At 42.0% G+C, this 15,972-nt stretch overlaps 1 protein-coding gene across 2 annotated transcripts in view; it reads left to right on the plus strand.

The window, feature by feature from the left end:
* Positions 1-12,122, plus strand: part of prpf4 (PRP4 pre-mRNA processing factor 4 homolog (yeast)) — a 50,737-nt gene extending 38,615 nt beyond the window's left edge. The window contains exons 13-14 of one of the 2 annotated variants that reach the window (XM_059994344.1): positions 9,519-9,637; positions 11,256-12,117. In XM_059994344.1, coding sequence (XP_059850327.1) covers positions 9,519-9,637; positions 11,256-11,449 — 313 coding nt within the window. In that variant the 3' untranslated portion in view covers positions 11,450-12,117. Of the gene's footprint in view, positions 1-9,518; positions 9,638-11,255 lie in introns of both variants that reach the window. The other variant, XM_059994345.1, reaches the window with a different exon arrangement.
* Positions 12,123-15,972: the final 3,850 nt, after the last annotated feature.

Here is a 15,972-nt window from a genome sequence, read left to right on the forward strand (position 1 = left end):
CAATCATTGCAGCACTGTCTAGCATAGCGAAAATCTCACTACGTAGTGTATAATCTGACTACAGAGCGGAAGCAGTCTCTCCAGTAACCTTTAAGCTATGAAGCTGCCAAATCATAGCAAGTAACACATAAAAATATACAGTCTATATAAAGTAGAAATAATGTATGTACAGTGTAGTTTCACTTAACCGAAATCAGGAAGACAGCAAGCTCACTGATGATGGTGTGTTAGGCTGAGTAGTCGGAGGTTGGGGTACTTGGCAATTTTTTCCAATAAATTGCAGTTTCTTCTTTTTTTTCAATCTTTTTATTGAATTTCATATAAATATAAAAAAACATAACATAATAATTAATAGGTTATGAATACAATAGACTTAAGATTACATTAATAATAGGATAATGATATCCTATTAAACATCAACAACAAAATAGTACATTAATCAATCAAGTCTATATAATTATATATGAAAAAAAACAAAACTAATCATCAAAAGAAAAAGAAAAAAAATTAGAGATGTGTGAAAGAAAATATATATATGAGACAAACACTAAACTAAAACTAACATGGGCAATAATAACAGTTTATAAGTATATGATAGTGTCAAAGAACTCCGGAACTCCATACCTGAACAAGAATAAACAGAGAGAAGGTCTGGGAAAGGCCAAATTAATTCATATGAAAATGTCGGATGAACGGTCCCCAAGTTTCTTCAAATTTAATTGACGAGTCAAAAATAGTGCTTCTAATTTTTTCCAAACTCAGATAAGAAATAGTTTGAAAAAGCCACTGAGACATGGTAGGAGGGTTTACTTCTTTCCAATTTTGTAATATAGACCTTCTGGCCATTAATGTTACAAAAGCAATCATTCGTCTGATTGAAGGAGAAAACTGATTACCATCCTCATTTGGTATACCAAAGATTGCAGTAATAAAGTTAGGTTGTAAATCGATGTTCCAAATTGAGGAAATGGTAACGAATATGTCCTTCCAATAGTTATGTAAAGTGGGACATGACCAAAACATATGGGTCAGTGAAGCCACTTCTGAATGACATCTATCACATTGAGGGTTAATATGAGAATAAAATCGAGCAAGTTTATCTTTAGACATATAAGCTCTATGTACAATTTTAAATTGTATTAAAGCATGTTTAGCACATTTAGAAGAAGAATTAACCATTGAATTGCAGTTTCATCACAGTTAAACACATGCTTATACAAATAACCACCTTCTGTAATTATTTCTGCTGGGAACTTTTCGGCAGCTTCAGTATCAGCCGAAGCACTCTCTCCAGTAAACTTTTAAGCTATGAAGCTGCCCTCGCCTCAGAAACTGATCAAACCACCCATGACTACCTTTTAAATTCCACTTTCACAACACTTTCATCACCATTGTCCAGGGCTTTCTGTTTCAGCTTATTAAAAAGACTGACTGATTTCTCCTTAAGTATAAGATAACTTAATGGAACACCACGCTTTGTACACCCATCAACCCACTCAAGCAAAGGACTTTCCATTTTATCCATATTGGATGCCAACTAAGACAGACCACTTTGCTATGAGCAGAATCAACAGTAACATCGGCAGCTTTCAAGATTCTTTCTCTCTGCGTATAAATAGAGCGAATGGTTCACCGCGCGGAAAATGTCCTAACTTCGTTCACCATGATTGAAACGCTTGATTACGTCTAGTTTTGCGCTAAGTGTAACACCCTTACGAGCTCTTTTAGGCTCTTCCGATACCTTAGAACTCATCTTGCTAACAGATGCACAAAATAAATCGACATAAAGCACAGATGCTCACAGGCACGTGTTCAAGCAGTGGCGGCTAGAATGCAGTTCCGGGGGAGGAGCTCGGCTGCTCAGGGCGCGCGCTGCATTTCTCGTAACAGTGAAAACACCTTCTGTTAGCGAAAACAGGTAACTAATGTAGGTCTTTTGTAACAGTGAGGAGTCATAAAGCGAACGTTCAGAAAACAGGGGCCACCTGTACTCCAAGTGGGATCTGACCAGGGTCCTATATAGCTACAACATAACCTCTTGGCCCTTAAACTCAATCCTACGATTGATGAAGGCCAATGCACCACGTACCTTTTTAACCACAGAGTCAGCCTGCGTAGCATCTTTGAGTGTCCTGTGGACTCGGACCCAAGATCCCTCTGATCCTCCACGCTGCCAAGGGTCTTACCATTAATACTATATTCTGCCATCATATTTGACCTACCAAAATGAACCACTTCACACTTATCTGGGTTGAAGTCCACTTGCCACTTCTCAGCCCAGTTCTACATCCTATCAATGTCCCACTGTAACCTCTGACAGCTCTCCACGCTGTCCACAACAACCCCAACCTTTGTGTCATCAGCAAATTTACTAACCCATCCCTCCACTTCCTCATCCAGGTCATTTATAAAAATCACGAATAGTAGGGGTCCCAGAACAGATCCCTGAGGCACACTACTGGTCACTGGCCTCCATGCAGAATATGATCCATCTACAAACCACTCTTTGCCTTCAGTGGGCAAGCCAGTTCTGGATCCACAAAGCAATGTCCCCTTGGACCCTATGCCTCTTTACTTTGTCAATAAGCCTTGCAGTGGGGTACCTTATCAAATGCCTTGCTGAAATCCATATACACTACATCTACTGCTCTAACTTCCATCAATGTGTTCACTCACATCCTCAAAAAATTCAATCAGGCTCGTAAGGCATGATCTGCCTTTGACAAAGCTATGCTGACCATTCCTAATCATATTATACCTCTCTAAATGTTCATAAATCCTGCTTCTCAGGATCTTCTCCATTAACTTACCAACCACTGAAGTAAGGCCTATCCCTACTCGCTTTCCTGAATAAGTGAACTACATCTGCCACCCTTCAATCCTCCAGATCATCTCCTGCCCTCATTGATTATGCAAAGATCATTGCCAGAGGCTCGGCAATCGCCTCTCTTGCTTCCCACTGTAGCCTGGGATACATCCCGTCTGGTCCCGGGACTTATCCAACTTGATGCTTTCCAAAAGCTCCAGCACATCCTCTTCCTTAATATCTACATGCTCAAGCTTTTCAGTCATCCCTACAATCACCAAGATCCTGTTCCGTAGTGGATACTGAAGCAAAGTATTCATAAGTACCTCTGTTATCTCCTCCAGTTCCATACACACTTTTCCACTGTCACACTTGATTGGTCCTATTCTGTCACATCTTATCCTCCTGTTCTTCACATATTTGTAGAGTGCCATGGGGTTTTCCTTAATCCTGTCCGCCAAGGCCTTCTCATGGCCCCTTCTGGCTCTCCTAATTTCATTCTTAAGCTCCTTCCTGCTAGCCTTATAATCTTCTAGATCTCTATCATTACCTAGTTTTTTGAACTTTTTGTAAGTTTTTCTTCTTGACTAGATTTACAACAGCCTTCATACACCAGGTAGGGTTCCTGTACCCTACCATCCTTTCCCTGTTTCATTGGAATGTTCCTATGCAGAACCTCATGCAAATACGCCATGAATATTTGCCACATTTCTTCCATACATTTCCCTGAGAACATCTGTTTCCAATTTACACTTCCGAGTTCCTGCCTGATAGCCTCATATTTCCCCTGACTCCAGTTAAACGTTTCCCTAACTTGTGTGTTCCCATCCCTCTCCAATGCTATGGTAAAGGAGATAGAATTGGGATCACTATCTCCAAAATGCTCTTCCATTGAGAGACTGACACCTGACCAGGTTCATTTCCCAATATCAGATCAAGTACAGCCTCTCCTCTTGTAGGCTTATCTACATATTGTGTCAAGAAACCTTCCTGAACACACTTAACAAACTCCACCCCATCTAAACCCCTTGTTCTAGGGAGATGCCAGTAAATATTTAGGAAATTAAAATCTCCCACCATAACAACCCTGTTAATATTACTCCTTTCCAGAATCTGTCTCCCTATCTGCTCTTCGATGTCCCTGTTACTATTGGGTGATCTATAAAAAAACACCAAGTAGAGTTATTGACCCCTTCCTATTCCTAACTTCTAAACACTGAGACTCCGTAGACAACCCCTCCATGACTTCCTCCTTTTCTGCAGCCGTGACATTCTCTCTGATCAATAGTGCCACGCCTCCACCTCTTTTGCCTCCTTCCCCGTCCTTTCTGAAACATCTAGAGCCTGGCACTTACATAGCCATTCCTGCCCCTGCACCATCCAAGTCTCTGTAATGGCCACAACATCATAGCTGCAAGTGCTGATCCATGCTCTAAGCTCATCCACTTTATTCATAATACTTCTTGCATTAAAATAAACACATCTCAAGCCATTGGTCTGAGCGTGTCCCTTCTCTATCACCTGCCTATCCTCCCTTTTCCAAGGCTTCTCAATTTGTGATTCAACCTCCTTTTCTTCCATCACTTCAGTTCGGTTCCCAGCCCCGAGCAATTCTAGTTTAAACTCTCCACAATGGCCTTTGCAAACCTCCCTGCCGGGATATTGGTCTCCTTGGGATTCAAGTGCAACCCATCCTTTTTGTACAGGTCACACCTACCACAGAAGAGGTCCCAATGATCCAGAAATCTGAATCCCTGCCCCCTGCTCCAATCCCTCACCCAAGCATTTATCTTCCACCTCACTATTCCAATACTCACTCTCACGTGGCACAGGCAGTAATCCCGAGATGACTACCTTTGAGGTCCTGCTTCTCAACTTCCTTCCTAACTCCCTGTAGTCTGTTTTTAGGACGACCTCTTTTCTCCTGCCTATATCGTTGGTACCAATATGTACCACAACCTCTGGCTGTTCTCCTTCCCACTTCAAGATATCATGGACGCAATCAGAAACATCTCAGACCCTGGCACCTGGGAGGCAAATTACCATCCCCGTTTCTTTCCTGTGTCCACAGAATTGCCTGTCTCACCCCCTATCTGTGATCGTCCCCTATCACTGCAGCCATCTCTTCCTTTCCCTGCCCTTCTGAGCCACAGGGCCAGACTCAGTGCCAGAGGGACGACCGCTGTTGCTTCCCCCAGGTAGGCTGTCTCCCTCAACAGTATTCAAACAGGAGTATTGTTAAGGGGGACAGCCACTGGGGTACTCTATCCCGGAGTGTCTACCTGCCTCCTTACTCTCCATGACCAGATGAAGGTCATTGAGCTGCACCTCCAGCTCCCTAACGCCATGCTTAAGGAGCTGCTGCTCGATGCACCTGAAGCAGATGTGGCTGTCCAAGAGACTGGGAGTCTCCAGGACTTCCCATGTCTGACACCGAGCACAGAAAATCAGCCTCACACACATACTTTCTGTCTGTATTCTAAACAGATAACCTACTTCCCCTTGACCCTTTATCATCGAAGCCCTGTTGAGCCAATGCCTTTCTGCTCTGTCTCCCTCTACTCTGGACGCCCGCTGTATAAAGCTGCCCTCTTTTTAAACTTTCCACTGTTCTCACTGACTGACCTCCACGCGCTTGCGCAGTCGTGACCCATTCAAACCGCTGAAGAAATAACCGTCACCTTTTCAATTCTGCTCGCTTTTGAACTCCTCCCGCTGTTCTCACTGGCTGACCTCCATGTGCTTGCGCAGTCGTGCCCCATTTAAACCACTGAAGAAATTACCTTAGATTATACCTAATCAAAAGGCGTGGTGTTCATTGGAACACTACAGGATAAGCAGAGAAGTAGCAGGCAGAAATGAATGTCAGCAGGTGTAATGTGATGTATTTTAGTTTTAGAAAACACAGCCCTGAATAGGCTTGATGCTGAGGAAGAGCAGGGGTAAAACTCACAGGAGCAGTACAACATTGTCACAGTTGATAAAATGAAATCTACTGGGTTTTCATTGTGATAGTGAAACCCCCAGATTTCCTTCGCTGTGTAGGTCTAGGGAAGTCACTCTGTGGTCCTGCTAAACCAGTAATGAGATGGCTCTCCCACTGCAAATCTCGGTTTGTGTGGATGCTGTGTAATTTGTTACCCTGTTACAAATCAGTGCCACAAAATAACAGACAGTACACTGCATATGATTAAAGGAATTATATTTATGAATCTCAACTAAGGTGCTAATAAAGAAAGACAAAAAGAAAAGGGCTTATTTTAATTAAGCAGTCAAATGTGCACAACTTGGAGCTCAACACTTCACCAATATTCACTGATCCTCAGTCGATCTCGGCATCTGACTTCATCGAATCACGGTCCCCCACCGGGTCGAATGCTACGACCTGTTCCCTCCAGCGTCTTCTCTCTTCTTTTCATGCCGAACAAAAGCCCCAAGACCAACCTTGGTACCCCTCACCAAAAGAAACCCTCCCCCCAGTTCCAGCATCCTAATTGGATGGCACACATTCCTCATCGTCCCTTATCTTCAACAATAACCCAAATGGCTGAAAGCAGAACAGACTTTTCTTTCAGAACTGCTAAATGAAATACCTGCAGCATAGCAGTAAAAATGTGAACCAGGGCATTACAGTAGTATAAAATAAAACAGGGTGACGTATTCGGAACCTCAGAACTTCCTTCTTTGCAGTACACTGTACATAATGGGTCTTGCATTATGTGAAGAATCACCTCTGACAGCCAAGTCCAGTTCCTGCCTTTGCATGTGGCTTAGCCACTAAGCCCAGCAGAACTGTTTCTCCTGACAGGATAAGGGGAAAAGGCAGGCTATTGGCACCTTGAAACCAGTTGCTTTTAGCAGATGGGGCTTCTCAGCCTGGTTGGCAGCTCATCGGGGAGAAGGAAAACTTTGATCTCAAACCTCTGCAATACCCACGCATGGGGAAGGCTTTGGGAATAAACCCCGAGGGAAAAATCCAGAGCTGGAGTCACTAAGGTAGTCCTATGTTGAGTTCAAATCTGTCTGGCAGCTCCTGCAGCACTGCTGGTGCCAAACTGTATTGGTCTCTGCCGTTCCTTTGAGTTCATCAGATGTGTGGAGATGGGGAGCTTGCCCTCCATATTGTACTGCCCAGGCTTGTGAATCTAGACAGCTAGAACGTGACATCCATGGGCAGCGCTGACAGACTGAGGCCGCATGAAGAATAATGAGTCCTTCATTATGGTGTAATGTTGCCAGTTACAAGGGAATCCAAAAATGTCGCAAAAAATTCTTCTGGACTTCCTAGGTTAAAGGCAGTGTGATTAGTATTGTCTTAAAATTGTAAAAGGGTGACAGAGATTGACAGTGAGCAATTTCAAGTACCTGAGTGCCAACATCTCTGAGGAACTATCCTGGGCCCAACCTGTCAATGCAGTTACAAACAAGGCACAGCAGTGGATATATTTCATTAGGAGTTTGAGGAGCTCTGGTATGTCACCAAAGGCACTTGCAAATTTCTACAGATGTACTATGACAAGCATTGAATTGGCCGCATCACCATCTGGCGGGGGGGTGGTGCGGAGGGGACACTGCATACGGTCAAAATAAGCTGTAGGAAGGTGTAAACTCAGCCAGCTCCATCGTGGGCAGTAGCTTTCCCAGCATCCTGGACATCTTCAAGAGCGATGCCTCAAAAGGGTGGCATCCATCATTAAGGATCCCTGTCACCCAGGGCATGTCCTCTTCCCATTGCTACAGTCAGGGAGGAGGTACAGGAGCCTGAAGGCACTCAATCACCATTTCTTCTCTTCTGTCATCCGATTGAACCCATGAACACTACCTCACTACTTTTTTTGCACTACTTACTTAATTTATCGATATATGCATTTAATTTATTATATTTCAGTTCTTATGTATTGCAGCATACTGCTGCTGCACAACAAAAAGCTTATGGAATTTAAAAGTAGTTTATTAACTTAATTCAGAAAATGGCTGAAGCTGGAGATGGAAGAAAAGTTAGTGATAATGACCAAGTTGAGCTTTCATAAAGATCTGTATTCAAGCCTTAACCATTCAAGAAAGGATGTGCCAGCATTGAAGGCAGTCCAGAAGAGATTCACTAGGTGCTTAACTGGGATGAAAGGATTACTCTCTCATTAGCAGATATAAAAGTTCAACTTTCATTCCTTAGTGTTTAAAAGAATTCGGGAGTGATCTTATTGAAGCACAAAAGATCCAAAGGGAATGTGACAGAGATGTTGAGATGTTTCCACAAATGGGAGAACCCCAAACAGGATTACAAGATAATGGGAAGGGGGTGGGGGGATGTTTTTTAAAATGGATGCATGGGTATTTTTTTTCTTGAAGAGGGTGATAAATTTCTGAAATCTTCTACCCCAGAGGATTGTGAAGGCCAGATCATTAAGGTATTTAAAAAGGAAATAAATATTTGAAAGATTGTGGAATTCCAGGCAGTGGAGCTCTAGCACAGAAGAGAAATTGAGGCCTAGGGAAATCAGCCATGACTGCACTGAATGGAAGGGCAGGTGTGAAGGGCCAGGTGGCCTATTCTATTTTCTTGTGCTGTTGTGTTCACTATGTTTTAAAGACTTTTAATCACCAAGAAAGCCACAGTAGATACATTGACTGACATGATTATGCAGGCAAACAGTAGCAAATAGATTCAATTAGACAAATAGGTCTTTCACCTCTGACCTGGAAAAGATAGAGTAATTTGTAAGGGATGAAACACTGGTGGTCTACAGAATCTACAGAGGGCTTGTGGAGTCTCTGTACATAGGTGATACCATGGACCTGTACAGAAAGATCATTTGTACACTGGCCTTCACATTTAAATGACTAAAATACAAGGTAGATTCAAGATGTTAAAACTTTGCTAGATCCTGACTAATCTGCAGTTGCAGGTTTGTAAGCAGAGCTGGATACTACACTGTGGGAAGGAAAGCAAAATCACACAAAGGAGGGGTGTACACTCTGGAATTTAGAAAGTCAAAAGGTTTTTCGTAAATGACGGATGAGTTAAGGATTAGAAGCATGGTCCAAACAAGTAGTTAGATCTTTCAAGAGTGATGCAATGGAGTACTGCTGCTTGCAAAGGATGAGGGTTTTTACATTGTCTACAAGAAGGTTGGGCTAATGACCAGAATGAAAGTGGGGGGAGATTTGAGATTTGATACAGAATTATGAGGGATAATTATGAGTGGAGGCTTTTTCCACTGAGGTTGGATGAGACGTCAACAGTTGCTGTTCTCCAAGTTCCTGCCAGCATGAGATTACCTGAGGAAGCAGTTCAAGAATGTTCTCAAAGCCACTTTGAAAATAATTAACATTCCCCACCATTTTCTGAAGATCCCTGGTGCTTGTCAGGGTGGAGCCCAAGTTGCTGGAGTTATGAGGCAGCAATTCTACCAACTATGATCCTACCAACTTTGCTCTTTAATATGCTGCAATTGCTAATGCTCTCTTTATATTAAAAGATCTCTGAACTTGATATAATCCTTTGAAAAATTACCAACACATTTGTGGTGCTGCCATGTGGTACCCTGCAATCTACAGGTCACTGTGTACACAAGCAAGTAATACAGCATCTTTTAGATTATAGAATCGTAACTAAAGGAACTCCAGTTAATAAATAATGGTATATCACCGCAATTGGAATAATTATCTTCAGTCAGTTTCTTACTGGTAACGTTGTTGACTTTATTTTTAGATATCACGCAGCAACCGGAAGTGGAGACAACAGTTGCAAAGTTTGGGACCTGCGACAGCGGAAATGTATCTACACCATCCCAGCACATCATAACCTCCTGTCAGCAGTCAGGTTTCAGCGTAAGTATAACAGGCTGCAAGCCTACACTAAAACAATTGTGCATTTGTGCTTCTTAAAACAGAGATCAATAGGTTTAAATAAGCATTTGCAGCTTTAGATTTGATGATTAAAAATAGGAAAAGCCTTTTTTTCCCAGCAAAATTGTTGGTAACCAGATTATCATAACTCTAAGGGAATGACAGATTCTAGCTTGTAGATTCCACTGGAGCTTCCAGAAAAAGCTTGGAATATGTACAACAGAGCTCCATAAATCTGGCACTCTTAGGACTTCGATAGTGTTGGACTTGGGGATTAAAAAAAGATACTGGATGTTACTTTTGTCACCATCCAAATACACTTGTATTTTAGCCTTTTATATTATACTGCAGTATAAATCAATTTCCCAGTGAATGCATTGTGTTAAAACAAATCGGGAAATGTACAAGCACTGTGGACCTTGCTCTGGCTACAGACTTGCCATATCCCTCACTTCTGATGTTCCAGTCCTCAACCCTCACTCCTGACTGTACATTCCCTGTCAGGATTCATGGCTCAGGCTGCATGCCTCAGCTCGCATTCTGGACAGGGTAATCTAGATGCTGGATCACCATACAGTCAGATATAAGATCATTAGAGTGTTGCTGTGCTTGTGGAGGTGTCACAAGACAAGGGAAAGGGGGAATTTTACCATATGGGAAGCAACATCTGGGTGGATGGTGCCAGCTCAAGAAAGTAGCTGTGGAAAAAGATTGGATCATTTGGAGTGATTTTCCTTGGAGCAAAGGAGTGGCATTTTCCAGAGTTCAGATTGAAATTCGCTCGAGTTGAGGGAGTCCAGGCAAATAATTGCGGATTAATGAGGCTAATACCAATCAAATAGTTTTTATAAACAATCCAAGAGCCCACACCAAGTATAACTTGCGGTAAGTTGTCGGAGCTGTACTGTTGAGAGCCACTGGGGAAGACCAAGGTATTATTTCTCATAGTTTATTCTAGTTGAAAGTTTGTGTGTGAGGTGAGGGCCATCACCAACAATTTCCCTCTTGGGTCTGGAGGGAAGAGCAATTTCATTAGAAAGGATGTTTCTCTGAAAGGTGCTTGTCTTGTGTTTGGGTTAGCCTTCTCCAGGGCTCCAGTCCTGCCTGGCACGTTCCCCTCACTGCAGCTGCCAGGTCAAAAATGTTGCCTGGCTCTCTCAGACCACTCATTCAGTCTGCTTTCTGCCTGAGTGAGTGAATTAGTTTTGATTTTTAAAGTAACATGCACTTTCATACTTACTAAGATCACAAATTGACACAATTTGCCCCATCATCTTCCCTCTCCTTCACAGTCCAGCGTTACAGTTGTTCTGGCAACTGTGGTAGCCAGGTGTTGTGGGGCCCTGTGAATGAAGGTTGATAATTCCTTAATGTTTGAGATGTCTGACCTCATTCTGTGTAACATCAGTGTAAACAATAAAGAAGCATATCAAACGATCCTTTGCAGTGGTGCCACACACGAGTAGATAATGTGCCATAACATCCAGTTCTTTGAACTGCCATATGCTGTACTTTGAATTTTTTTTTAGAAGGGCTTCTTTCTTGTTGCTTTTTAATTCTGCCTTCATGCAGCTAACTGCTGATTTATGTCTCCCTGAAGCCACAGATGGACACTATCTCCTCACCGGTGCCTATGACAACACAGCAAAGATATGGAGCCACCCTGGGTGGTCACCGCTCAAAACAATGGCTGGCCATGAGGGCAAAGTGATGGGACTGGACATTTCTCCAAATGGGCAGCTGATTGCTACATGTTCTTATGACAGGACCTTTAAACTCTGGACATCTGAATAGACCAAAAGCAGCAGTACTTTGACAACCAACCACCCTAAAGAGGGAGTGTCAGATACAACCAAATTATTGGGAGCTAGTCACCAGGTTTCACAGTAACATGCCTTGTTGTGAGACGAGAGTTGCCATGATCTGCTGGTCATTGACTTTATCACTACCATTTCTAGGCTTACAGGAATTATTTGGCTTTTGGACAGTTACAAAGCTGATAGCTGATGGCAGTTGATGTGTATGAATGGTCCTATTCCACAGTCCTCTGGAAAAGCAGAATCCTGAATGAGAACAAGTGGTGAATGGCGTCTCAATTTCCAAAATAGAATGTTTTGAGTTCTTCACTGGCTTCCCATTTTCTGCTGAATGGTTTGTAGGAAGTGCTGCTGCCAAGCTTTTGGGTTCAAAGCACGAAGGAAACCTTTGAGTTAAGGGCTATTTCTGGAATTGAACTAAAAGTTATTTGCTTGACAATGGAAAGTTGTGCGTTAACCCTGGAATCTGTTACTAATGTGTTAACCACATGGGTAAATGGCCTCTCCTTTGTAGCAGTGCTTTATAATAAATATTATGATAAATAACTGCCTATGTAACTGTTTCCGTGAGATGTGCAATAAATTGATTCCATCTGGTAAATACTGCCAAATAGAGATGCATTAACTATCAAGCACTTGGATTAGATTCTATAACTGATTTATTATTCTACTTGTAATCCTCCCCAAATGTTCACTTAGCCTTCAGTTTGTTACTCATCCCTGCGTAATCTAATTGACTATATATATAAAACTGCTATCCCTCCCATTTAACATATTTCTGTCCAAATTTATAACTTAACATTATATACTTCTGCAAAGCTACTGACTTTAAATTGTACATTCTATGCCCAAGGTTATGAAGGCAGTTTTTTTTAATGTATTAGCTTTTTTTTAATGTATTTAAGCTTATTAGAAACTCATCCATAGAGTACTCAACCATTTATAAACTGTATAAATATGTGAATATATAAGGTCCCAAAGGATCTTGACTAGGTGAGGGTGGAGAGCACGTTTAGAAATTCTAAACCTAAAGTCACTGTTAAAAATAATAACCTTTCCAGCTCTTAGCTTCATCCCACCCCTTCCGGTCTTCTATCATTTCGCATTTCCCCCTCCCCCCACTACTTTCAAATCTCTTACTATCTTTTCTTTCGGTTTGTCCTGACGAAGGGTCTCAGCCCGAAACATCGTCAGCGCTTCTCCCTATAGATGCTGCCTAGCCTGCTGTGTTCCACCAGCATTTTGTGTGTGTTGTTTGAATTTCCAGCACCTGCAGATTTCCTCGTGTTTGCTGTTAAAAATAAGGGGTTGCTCATTTAAGGATGGGACACTATTTTTTGTTTCTCTCAGACGCTTATCAGTCTTTGTAACTCCTCCTTAAAGAGCATTGGAGGCAGGCACTTGATAATATCAGTCGGGAATAGGGAGTTGAGGATAAATCAGATCAATATCCTAGTGACGGAGAAGCAGGTCTGAGGAGCCACTTGGTTACTCTAATTTCTATGTTCATATATTGGATGAAAAGCCAGTCACCAATAAAATAGTGACAAACTTCTCACTTGGTTTACAATATAAGATGCACCTGCATCTTTCTTCAATAAATTATTCTTTGTTTTATCTAATAATACAGCAAGTAGATCTGTTTGGAACGCAGCAGGCCAGGCAGCATCTATAGGGAGAAGCACTGTCGACGTTTCGGGCCGAGACCCTTCATCAGGACTGACCTGGCCTGCTGCGTTCCACCAGCATTTTGTGTGTGTTGCTTGAATTTCCAGCACCTGCAGGTTTCCTCGTGTTTGCTAGTAGATCTGTTTCATGTTTTGTCACTAATACCATAAAGTAGGTTACAAGCTCAACTGTAATCAAGAGGCTCACCTTACCTTAAGCCCATCACCCATATTGGGGCATTGCCAGTGTCCTCTGTCCTGGGCCAGTCTTTCAAGTTGTTGCCAAATATAGTCCATCTTTGAAGATGTTTCTTCCCTAGGATGAGGTCTTAGGAGCTTATGTTAGTATTTCTGCAGCACTGGGTTTTTACAGGATGAGCTTGCTAGCCCCATGTCCAACCTTCCCTGCCTTTCACAGCCGGGTTTGACACCTTCCATGATGGAGTTACCATTGGTATTAGTAATGCAAGTTAATTTTTAAGCGTCATTTGTAAAGGTAAGAATCATGGGGTTAATATGTTCATGTAATTCAACCCTCCCAAGTGAAAATGAAACTTTATGTCAGGTGGGAAGCAGGGGAATTTAGGAATTCCTGTGAAGTACAATCTGAAAATATATTGGTGTACATGGTAGAAACGTGAACTATAAAGCTAACAAAATTCAAGAGAACAGCAAGTATGCAAGGGTAAAGATTTCAACCTTACTGATTTATGTCTAGGTATTCATAATATTGTATATATCCAGATCTTCTCAAATCTTCCAGCAGGTTGCACCTAACCCCACAAAGCTGTTCCAGGTTTAATTCCTGTTAGAGGTTGAAGAACCAAGTCTGAGTTTTTATGCTTGCTCATACGTGATTCTTGCAGGAATGTGTGTCATTACCCATTGAGGGCAGGATTGAATTGGCCATTGGGTCTAACCCTTGCTGCCCTCATTGTCAATATTGCAAGTGCCGAGGTCTTGGAACTGACTAGTATTTATGGTGTTCATGCCGAGATGGAGATCAGTAGCTTTGCAGTTGGTCCTCCACTAGTGAACTGAGGCAAGTGCACATAGAATCTGCATGGCAGCAACACCCAGACATACATCTTCCTACTCCTAGGACAAGGTGCATGAAAGCACCTTTACCTGTCAGTTCCTCTCAAGTCACACTGTCTTAACTTGAACACTTAAAACCTGAGTTAAAACCTTGGAACTCACTATAACACTGTTTTCAGAGAGGGAGTAGCTTTATACTTATAATTTGAATATTTTCAACAGATTTCCCCCTTAGCCTTAAGAAAATAATTCTAAATTTAATTGATCCTCATATTTAAAGATTTTCTGTGCACAAAACTGGGATCATACAGGTAAACAGCATCTGTTCTCCCAAGTTCTTTACATTGTTGCTAAGTATATTGCCAAGCAGTTTATACAAACCTCTGGCTGAGACCAGATCATCGATTTGTGAAGATTTTGTCTATATTTACTGTAGTCATTTACAATGGCAAGGATTCTGTTTTCTCACTGTCTTAACAAGAGGTTTGAAAATATGCAGGTCCAACTCTTCGTGAGTCCCACTCCCCCTCTGAAAATAGAACATTTGTATAATACTGCCTCTCCTTGTTATTTAGGGTCTCTTTCAAACTGCTTATTGCATTTAATACAACATTTGGAGCATCTTAGTGGGTCAGACATGTCGAAACCTGGGTAAAATGTTGCCACCGTCAATTAATTGGATCAAAAGCTGTCTCATCCAATGCCTTTCAAAGCTAATTCTGGCTGGCTGTCGGTGGCTAGTGGTGTTCCACAACGGTTTGTGTTGGGACCGCTTCTTTTCACACATGCACTTATGCCAATGATTTGGATAACAGAATTGATGACTTTCTGGTCATGTTCAGGGACGATATGAAGGTAGGTCGGGAGGGGGAGGGAGCAGGTACTGTTGAGGAAGCAGGGAGACGTCAGAAGGACTTAGATTGGGAGAATGGGCAATGAAGTTCCAGATGGAATATAGCATAGGGAAGCTGTGGTTATGCACTTCAGTAGAAGAAATGAGATGTAGACGATTTTCTAAACAGTGGGAAACTTAAAAGACTAGTGTTGCAAAAGAAATTGGGAAACTCATGCAGGATTCCCTAAAGGTAAACTTACAGGTTGAGTCGGTAAGGAAGACAAATGCATTGTTAGCATTCATCCCAAAAGAACTACATTATAAAAACAAGGATGTAATGCTGAGGCTTTATAAGACATTGGTCATAACTTACAGAGTCTTGTGAGCAGTTTTGTGCCCCTTATCAAACAAAAGATGTGTTGGCATGGAAGAAGATCAGAGATCAGGAGAATGAGTTCAGGAATGGAAGGGTTAATGGTTGAGGAACGTTTGATTGTGCTGGGCCAGTACTCGCTGGAATTTAGAATGAGGGGAGATCTCATTGAAACTTACGAATATTGAAAGAGTGGATGTTGTGAGGGTGTTTCCAATGGTGGGTGAGACCAGAGGGAGCATCCTCAGAATAGAAGGACATCCATTTAGAACCTAGATGAGGAATTTCTTCAGCCAAATGGTAGTGAATCTGTGAATTCATTGCCACACACAGGTATATGAGGATGATAGTTGGTTGACCAGTCATGGTGTCAAAAATTATGGGGAGGAGGCATGTGAAAGGTATTGAGGGATAATAAATCAGCCATGAAGGGATGGCAGAACAGACTCGATGGGCTGAATGGCCAAATTCTTATGGTCTAAAGATTCCTTCATTTACCATCACAATGAGTCTGTTTTCAGTATCTTTAATTAGTTCTACAGATTCAAAATAAAGGGATATTATTAAAGTCTGCATATCAGCACAAA

This window comes from Hypanus sabinus, chromosome 18, assembly GCF_030144855.1.
Source record: "Hypanus sabinus isolate sHypSab1 chromosome 18, sHypSab1.hap1, whole genome shotgun sequence".
NCBI lineage: Eukaryota > Metazoa > Chordata > Chondrichthyes > Myliobatiformes > Dasyatidae > Hypanus > Hypanus sabinus.